Genomic DNA, 9466 nt, shown 5'->3' with positions numbered 1-9466 from the left:
CTTGCTCTCAAGCCGGCACCTGGCACCTGAGTTTAATATCACACAACTTAAAAGCCCTTAGTGAACACCACAACCCAAGTCCACGTTAACACCAACGGCGTTAAATCGCTTCGAGCACACTGCGTGAAGCTGAGGAGGATATCACGTCCGTGCCGTCACTTTTACCAGTGGCTTGTTGATGTCCTCATTTACAGGAAGGTTGTAGACATACGTACGTACACAGGAGCGTTTTTGAAGTTCATTGTAAACATTAATCTGTAGCTTCTAATTTACATATAACATTATTACTTTTTAAAGTGTTAAATACCTTATCATAAGCCTTGGTATCTAGATACCTTAACTCTTCCAGTAATTTAATAATAGATTGTTTCTCTCCCAGTGTGTTTTTCCAGGTGAGAAGCATCTGATAAGATTGCTCTTCTATATCATTAGGAAATTCATGAATAATTTTAACAATATCATTCTCCTGCAGATGAGTTCTCATAAACCGCTTCCAATTTTTTCGTGGTACTTCATTTATAAAGGCCCCAAAGGTAGCTCTCGGTTCTGAAAGAAAACACACACAACACACATCAGCTTAGGTTTTAAAATACAGATTTTTTTTTTTTTTTTTTTACATAGGTAACGTACATGCTTTCCCATTGATTTTCAGGAAATACACGCACAGATGAAATAGCAACAAGGCCAGGTTTGGCACCTCAGAAGCAGCAGGACAAATGGGTTTCCTACTGAGTGGTCTTGAAAGAAGCTAAAGGTATCAGTCTACATATTTCAAAAGCAGTCTCTTTAAACCAGAGATGATTTAGTAAAGGTGTAAAGTAAAGTAAGGATTCAGTAAAGACCAGCATGACCAAAACCCGTCACTTAGACATCCAGCACATCAGCTTGCTGGGTACAGGTAGATGTATAGGATTTGACGCGGTCTTCCATGTGAGCGGACCTTTGACAGAAAGATCTTCTCTGACCTACACCTCACACATTATGGCCAAGTATGCTGCTGCAAATGGAGACTTGTTTAAAACATACAAAAAAATTTTGTACGGTTCTTATTCTTAAAAACATGACTGCACTACACTCCTGTGCAGAAAAGCCATGCTTTAAAGTAGAACAATTTTCCACAGAGATTACAACATCTCTCAATTATCCAGCTTCAGTATATTTTACAATAAACTGAAAGCCTTATAGTTCTGCACAATATTCATTAGCCTCCCTACACTATTCCTTAAGTAGACTAAAGTCAACAGGAAAAAAACAAATTCCAAATGCCAATTCGTGGAATGCTTACCTTTTTGAGAAAGATCTTTAACAATTATTCTAGTCTTTGGTTCTCGTACCTGTAATACAAAGTTGATCCATTACTCCAACGTATCAGAGTGCTTCACTCACAATCATTCCTGAGCCACTTGATAGCTTGCTTCCACAGTATATACACACACACAGACACACACACACGCCAACAAGGGGAAGGGGGCAGATTTCACAGCACAGCTGGAAGTATTTCAGTAAAGAAAATTGCACACTGAAACAGCTATGCTACTAGCTCCAAAGTGAAGCAACAAGGCAACACATTTGTTGCTGTTGCAAAATAATAGCTTCTGTGTAAATACTGAACAGGGAGATGAGAGAGGCAGAGCAGATTAAACAAGGGGCTGACGTTTGCTTTCCCAAGGTATCACTTCCCATACTTTCCATTACATCTTTAAGGCAAAGCCTCCTCTTCTCTATTGTTCTGCCTGAAAGCAGCATCTATCACTCAAGGAATAATTAAGAACTCAACTGAAATTACCTGTGTAGCAGAGAAAACACAATGATAATTTCACACACACTTACCATATGATTTGCTGTCATCCTACCACTTGGTACTTTAGGTGGGGCATTCTGATGAAAAGCAGGATTCTGCACAGTTTTTGCTGGTAGCGAAGACTCGGTGATCCGCCTCCAGCCCCTGTGCAGGATGGTGATCCACTTGTAAAGCATGGCCCTGTTTTCCTCTGACGATGTGGTTTTTACTTCTAAGTTAATGTTGGCTTTTTCTTGGCCCTCTGGGTTCTCAGCAGAGTTCTCACCCTCTGGGTTGTCTGTGTTATTTGCAGGTGTCTCCACTTCTGGTAAAATGAGGCTTTCAGTACTGTGCTCAGACTCCTGTAAAAAATACAAACATATTTTAAGAGATGCTTCACAGGTAGGAGGACAAGGATAGTATGGAGGAAGAAACCAGTTCTTGAAGTCACCAGATGTCAGAAAAATAATAGGAGGGCTGCTAATTTGGCAAAGTTATAAACATGCAAAAATTACAGCCTTTATAGACCTGGACTTCAAATAGTTTCAGAGCATAAACTCTCTGCTTTGCTGTCTGTTGTGCTCCCACTGGACTGTGGGGTAAGGCTTGCAGGCTACCTCCACAACAAACACAGGAAACTTTTCCTAATGTTTTCACTGGTGTGGATTGCTCCTTGCTCCTCTCTAGGTACAGAAGGTACACACCTCCCCTCAGGCAGGAGGAAATTAAAACTGCCTCACTGCACCCGAGCTGACTTAGCAGCAACAGGGGCCTCAAGCCTCTTGTTGTATCAAGGCTGATGCTCTCAGAGCTTTTGCCAAGCTGATGACAGCGTATCAGCCCCATGTAAGTGCACTAGATCAGGCTTCTTTTGGCTGGATTAGTTTTTCTGGCAGATTCCCAAACTAGAATCAGTTGAAAGAAGCCAGTGAGCACCAGTGCAGATTACATAGCTTTTGTGAGGGGACAAAGAAGGAAGCAAGTGAGGAGGGCTACAGAGTTTTTCAGCATTGTTGGTACATTAAACAAGGATATGCCAGGGAGTGTAGCTTCAACTCATCAAGAACAGTACAAAGGAGACCAGCATTTATCTAGCATATTAGCTAGTGCTACAACTGGAAAGCTTCAGGAATTTTTTTAAGGTGGAAAATGGGGGCAAGGAATAACCGGTTTTCCAGTAAGACTTGTGTTTGTGAAGGTACAGTTCCCCCCCAAGCATAAGCCAGTGTGATTTCTGTTTGCACATGTGACACCCCTATGTGACCACCCCACACATGTAGTTGTACATCATCTCATTGAGTCCACTGTCCTTTGAATGGTGCAAACAGGTTAAACAAGTTGATCCTATTTATACTGAACAGTTTCTAACTAGGCAACCAAGCAACTACAGGTGCACAGCATGGCTGACTAATGGCTGCTGCTCTATTTTGGAATGAAATAAAGTATCAGCAGTTGTTTTTTTGGTGGTTCATGGTTTGTTTAGGGTTTTTGGGTTTGTTTGGTTTTGCCACAGCTGTATAAATTCACTGGTACTTTGCAAAGGACAGAACTCTTTAGCAATTAAGCTTTTTGTTACAGTAGCATGAACACTCCAAATGTGCAGACAGGGCAACTCAAGTCTGTGACAACTTTTACGTCAGAGGTGTCACCCTGCACCAATTTGTGATTGCATTATTCTACTACCATTTTATTCAAAATAAAGATGTAATATTTGCCTATTCCTATGCTACAGCATTTTGACGAGGTTTTGTCACATTTCTTCATCAGCTTCTATGAACATTTGAAGCACTGCAAATCTGGCCAGGCTGTGGAGGGAGACTCAACCCAACAAGAACCCAGGGGTGATTCACGTATTTGAGCCATTTATGGACCTTAAAAAGAGAAGAGTTTAAGGTAATGTTTTTAGCAGATCTTTCAAATTAGTTTCTTCAGTCTTCAAGTATTTGTGACATAATTCAGATGCATTTAATTACTCAAAATATCTAACTAATAAGATTAGACAAGAGCTCACACTGAGTAGTGCATGCATTGAGTGGGCAACAAGAAAGGCAGCAGGGAGTAGGTACATGTGCTACAAGAGGAATCTGGATGCTTTTCTTAGATCCTCATCAAGACAAATATTTGTTTTAGAACTTGGTGCTGCACATCATTAACTACACTAGTGAACTGTAATAGTAAGGTTCTGAAATAGTGTTTGACTACAGGAGGCCAGGGTGAACCTAGCTTTAAAGTGGAATGTGTGCCAGCAGCCAGCCTTAGCTTGGTAAGCCCTTTTCAGAGGTGTACTCTTAACTGGTATGCTCTGAGCCCTGAACCCCTTGTCTTATGGGACTGTGTAGGACCAAGAAGTTAAACTGACAAGTCTGTAACTTGTGACATGACCCCAAAGGCAGCAAGACTCAGTCACTTTGCTGGATCAAGAAAAGTTAGTCTTATGAACAAATAATGGTGTAGTCAAAACGCAAGGAAAGCTATAACACCACCATGCAGAGAAGCGATAGCTGACATTGCCTGGGAAATAGACACAAAGCAGCAAAGAACTAATTGGATCAAGGCATCGCTCGGAGACAGTTTGAAGTGAAAGCTTGCACTTCACCTAATTCCCCCCCCCCCCTTTCAAAAAACCCGGCCCAACCCCCCCCCCCCCCCCTTTCAAAACATCCTGGCCACAGGGTCTGGAATGTTTCCAAGGGAAGCACTGGAAAGACCAACTGCAGTGGACATATGCATCTAACAAATGCATTAGGCCCTTGCTAACATCCTACCAGAGGTCTACAGTGAGACAAGAATTGAGAGCTGTGTATCACATGCAATTAAGCCATGCACAGTTAAGCTGCACAAAACAGATGAAACAGTCCATCATATACTTACCAGACCTTTCTCTGCATCTTTATCAGTTGAAGCAGCTGGAAATCAAGATGAATGTCTAAGAAACTTTTAGGAATTGCAGCAGCTTAAACATAGCTGAATTCACACAAGATGTAAATGCAGTAGAAACATTTGTAACACAAGCCAAAGCTCTAATACAAGCCATTTGGTTTCCTTGACAGGTCATATGTTTCATGAGAGTACTACCCTTAGCTTCCACCAGCAGCACAAACACTGTACCTTCGCACAGGGGATGAAGAGTCCACTAAGTAAAATACAGACTGCAAGATGTGGTCTGGCTTTTAAACTAATCTTTCAACCTCCCCTTCTCACAGCTTACACTTCTTAGCATTTTTGTGGGTGATTGCAATGCAAAGGAGAAGGGAGAAGTTCTTTTTACTGCAATACAATCAGTAAGACGTGATTTGAACAAAGTTAACATTCAAAATTCAGAATAATTTTCAACATTATTCTGACTAAACTAGTTGCTAAACCACTTTGATATGCAGTAGTGGAAAGAAGAGTTTCTCAGGAAAACATCTCCATTTTCACTAAAAAACTAAAATGAACTCACACAGGACTTAACATGACTGTTATGTTGATAAGAGGCTCAAATTATGAAAGGGCCTCAATTTGTAGAAAAAAGATCTCCACAGCCAAACAGTGAATGAAAGTAGTTAATGATCTAATTAGTTGCTACCTCTTGCCCCATATGTCTGAGCTCACACACCGATTTTTCTCACTCTTTGCCAATACCATGCAAGTAGACAGGAAGAGCCCTTTTAAAGGTTTCACACTAATCCTGCGTTGAAGCAAAGGCAACTGTCAGCAAAGAAAGCAAGCTCATAGTTAAAGTTTATGCATTTTATTTACTGAACAAAACTAGTCTCCATTACACAGGAGTTACTTAATTGAATCACATCCTAAATGAGCTAAAGCTTAAACAGGTGTCCTGCAAGGTAACACAAAAACCAGGGATGGCCTTTGTGCATGCTTTACTCAATTCTGGAAAGTTTATTGGTAGTAATCAAGCAGTTACCTTTATCCCTCTTTGGCTTTCTAATTACAAAGAACAGCAGCAAACCACCAACCACCACCAAAATAATCACAATAGTGCAAGCAAGAGCTGTGCTTCCTGCAAAGGAAAAAGGAATAAAATTAGTACTGAAGCAGTCCCCAAGCAAGATATTCTGAAGTGCGAGCCTTCCCTGCTGTCCTAAGGAACACCCTGAGCTCAGCACTAGTACAATGACCCAGCTAGCCTGTCCTGGAACAGCTGCTGGGACTATCAGCTGGCCTGAACATGTGAGTACTTATACCCTGCACATCGTTATCCCAAAGGCAGTGGGGGATTCTGTAAACAGCTGCAATACAAACTTCTACAAGACTTTCTGAAGGGACATTTAAGAAAAAGGTAGAAACAAGTATGCAAAAGACAACAGCAAGCTTCAGGAAGTGTCAGTTCCTTCTTTCTCTAGCTTGGCAGAGGCTATCTACCAGCAGAAGAGAAAACCACTCCATAGGCAGCTTCTTAGACATGGAAACCATGAAAGAAATCTTTGCACTATCCATAACTTTCAACAGTGTCACTGTTGCAACTTTGAAAACCCTAGCAATACAAGTAGCTTTCCACTCAGTGAAATTCAAGATGGTTTGTCACTCCACCCGCTTTGAGAAGTTGTCTTCAGGAAGAAATTCCCAAACCAAAACACAAAAGCTCTTAAGCACATCGCAGTAATTCAAACCACTGTTTTTACAGACTGCTCTGGTGTTATTAGCTTGAAGCCACAGCCCCAACAGCCCACACCAATTGGTGTTTGTGTACCAGACCTTGATCAGGCAAGCCACATCCTAGGTCCATAGTAGCATTGCAGTTCTGCACAATTTCTTTCCCTTCTGGACACCTGAAGTGGATGGCAACACAGGATTGTATCGACATTTCCAAAGCAATATGCAACTCTGCCCAGGCCTGAATTTTTTTCAGGCAGAGCTTAGAGACATGAACAGAACATGCATAAACAGATAACTTTGTTAGAAGTGCACCTTTAAACAACCCAAGATAATACTACAAGATTAAATAGAAGCAAAGCAGATAAAGCTCGTGTACATTAACCTCTAAGTAGCAAGGAAAAAACCCACAGAGCAGATGCATTATTCATGCAGTTAGTTTCCTTCAACAGGTGGTTCTACCTCCCATAATTTTGGACTAGCTCCTACAAAGCTCATTCAGGTGTGTAGATGGGGAAGTATTAATCTGAAGACACAAAAAGTGCTTGTTGCTCATGGCTGTAAACTGACACAACAATACCAAAATCCGTGTCTTCCTAACTCTCAACCTTATGCATTTTGGCACCTAAAATTTAAATGCATGAATAATGCCATTTAGTTTCAGGGCAGTTATTTAAAGCTTAATAACATGTTAGGTATTGGCCCAGATTGGGCCACAGCTCTAACATTCCCTAGAAGGAAAACAGTAGCTTGTATTCATGGTCAAACTTACATTGTACTGCATCTCTGACATATTTCACAGCCCTCGGCAGGGCAAAAATACCCTTGTTTGCACTGGCATTCAGCATCATGTGTCAGAGTACAGGGTCTCAAAGTTATCTGATCTAAAAATAAAATAAGTAAATATAAACATTGCAACTCCACAACTGTGCAAAAATTGTACTTGGGCCATAAGGCAATTTATTGATAAGTTCAATATACTCACTGACTGGAAGGGCAAAAAAATAGAGGACCAGGGTTTCCACATTAAAAAAAAAAAGGGGGTGAAAAGGGTTAAGGTTTCATCAGAATGGTGCTTGGTACCCTCTTTGCACTGTCTGCATGACAAGCATTCTTCCAAGCCATTCTCATGAGTGGTATAGCCCTCTCCTTCGGTGCAAGGGACGCATCTTCCTCTCCAATGCGGAACACTGCAGTGCTGAGCAACATAAGTACCTGTGGAAGAGGAGAACTGGCAGCAGCAGCCTCAAGGGATTATTTCACAGGCAGAGGACTACAACAGGATGTTACAACACAACACCATTTGGTGAATGTTCAACCCCACCTGCCAAGTGAATTGTGCACCATGTGAACCAAGCAGCACAGCAGGGTCAGGAGCCACATTCACAGCTTGCTGCTCAGACTGGGAGGGATGGCAAGCGAGGCAGGCAGCCAGGCCTCCGCCAGGACACACCTGTCACAAGAATGACTCACTGTGCAGCTTGGGGTCACCCACATGGCCAGTGCCATCTCCTCCAAAGGAGCATGGCAGGCACAGGGAGATCTCTCTTCTCCTTCATCTGTATTTAAAGACAATTCACCTGATGGCCCACCAATGCTAAGGGTAGGGTGCTTCTTGGCACAACACTTAACTCTGAGCAAGGAGGGGAGAGCAAAGGCAAACCAAAGTTTTACCCACAGATACAAAAATATCAGAATTCCCCTAAGCCTGTTCTTTATGCTAACTACAGTTAAAAAAACCAAACCAAAACACCACAAAACCACCCAAAACCAACACCACCCAACTCTGAACACTTCACCCCCAACAGCGGGCAGAGGTTTCCCGGGTTGCTGTCAAGGCACCTCTCCCAGTCATCTCCTGTTGTGCAAGGGGCTCTCACTTCAAAATGGAACCCAGCCTTCGCAGCACCAAGAAACCACCACAGCTCCAACCGGGCTTACACTTCCACCGGATGCAGTGTAAAAACAACAGCAACAGAGTCATTTCTATGAGGAAAAAAAACATGGCCCTTATCAGTTATAACTGCCCAACGTCTTACCTGCTGGACAAGATAAGCAGCAGCGACCCTCATGCAAATATTCTCTCTCCCCACAGTCCTCTGCTCCAGCTCCAGGCATTACCAGTAGTGTAACCTACAGCAGAGACACACAGGTGTTTGAGTGACTCATCCTTCCAGGACACAATAACCATTTTGTGGAAATGTTCCTGTAAAGACTTGAAAACACATTCTGAAGTTTATGGGAAGCCACAAAGGAAACCCAAACTAATTTCTGCTGAGTGTGCTGCTCACAGAGGTAATTACAATCACAAAGCTGGGGTTACAGCAGCCCTGTGCAGCAGCTGAGAGGTTTTAGGCAACAGTTGTGCCAGATCCCTGCCTCCCTTTTAAACGTCTACTTTCTTTCGACTAATTCACTGCAATTGAACTTCAGAGGCCGAGGTTTCTGCCTTGTGCAAGGGATTCGTTTCTCCCTCCCCTCTTTTTAATTCATGAGGGTCAGTGTTAGTCCTCCTCCAGCAAAATGGAGGAAACACCCCAGAGACCTCATCCAAAATTTCTGGCTGGCTCTGTAACCTTCATCAGAAAGGAAGTACTCGAGTCATTAACAAAAATAATTTACCGTAGCCACAGAAGCATTAAGGGTTTGGTGGTTTGGTTATTTTTGTTAGGAAGCCAGGCGCTGCTTGGGGAGGTGTGTGGAGACCCCGATGCCGCGGGGTTCGGGGCGCCGGCTACATCCCTCACTATAACACACACGCGAAAAAAGTGGTAAAAAAGAGGCAGGAGGGGGAGAAGAGACGGCCGCGGAGCCCCCCGTGGCTCACTGCCATCAGCGGCCAACTTCTAAGCTGAGACCGAGAGTCCTGCTTCCCGGGTCCCGCAGCTCCGCTCTTTCAACTCTCTCCCCAGAGGCCGGAAAATCTTGCCCATAATCGCGTAATTGAGAAAAACCACTAATTTCACAATTAGATAACGCGAGGGCTATTAAAGCGCTCACGACTGACTTATAATTTTCTTTGAGGAGAGAAGGAAGGAGGGCAGCGATTCGGGAGAGGTGACACCTGCCCCCACCCCCTCAGGCGACTCC

At 42.9% G+C, this 9466-nt stretch overlaps 1 protein-coding gene across 1 annotated transcript; it reads right to left on the bottom strand.

Annotated features, from left to right (window-relative positions):
* Positions 1-250: 250 nt before the first annotated feature.
* Positions 251-9309, bottom strand: LOC104466718 (tumor necrosis factor receptor superfamily member 10A-like). Its single transcript, XM_010080245.1, has 10 exons — positions 9235-9309; positions 8416-8509; positions 7460-7591; positions 7149-7260; positions 6479-6552; positions 5688-5783; positions 4652-4686; positions 1831-2142; positions 1286-1334; positions 251-546 (listed from the first exon to the last, which is right to left on the bottom strand). The coding sequence occupies exons 1-10, from the start codon at positions 9307-9309 to the stop codon at positions 251-253; spliced, it is 1275 nt and encodes a 424-aa protein (XP_010078547.1).
* Between the last annotated feature and the right edge of the window lie 157 nt (positions 9310-9466).

This window comes from Pterocles gutturalis, unplaced genomic scaffold, assembly GCF_000699245.1.
Source record: "Pterocles gutturalis isolate BGI_N339 unplaced genomic scaffold, ASM69924v1 scaffold13831, whole genome shotgun sequence".
Lineage (NCBI taxonomy): Eukaryota > Metazoa > Chordata > Aves > Pterocliformes > Pteroclidae > Pterocles > Pterocles gutturalis.
The sequence above is the reverse complement of the archived record's forward strand: the minus strand, read 5'-3'. Positions and strand labels throughout refer to the sequence as shown.

Bases quoted from the DNA above. Each gene is read 5' to 3' on its own strand.
- LOC104466718 (XM_010080245.1), bottom strand. From the start codon at position 9,309: ATGGGCAAGATTTTCCGGCCTCTGGGGAGAGAGTTGAAAGAGCGGAGC. The intron at 6,553-7,148 runs GTAAGTTTGACC...CATCCACTTCAG, and splicing joins TGTCAGAGATGCAGTACAAT to GTGTCCAGAAGGGAAAGAAA. The intron at 2,143-4,651 runs GTAAGTATATGA...TATTTTTTACAG, and splicing joins AAGATGCAGAGAAAGGTCTG to GAGTCTGAGCACAGTACTGA.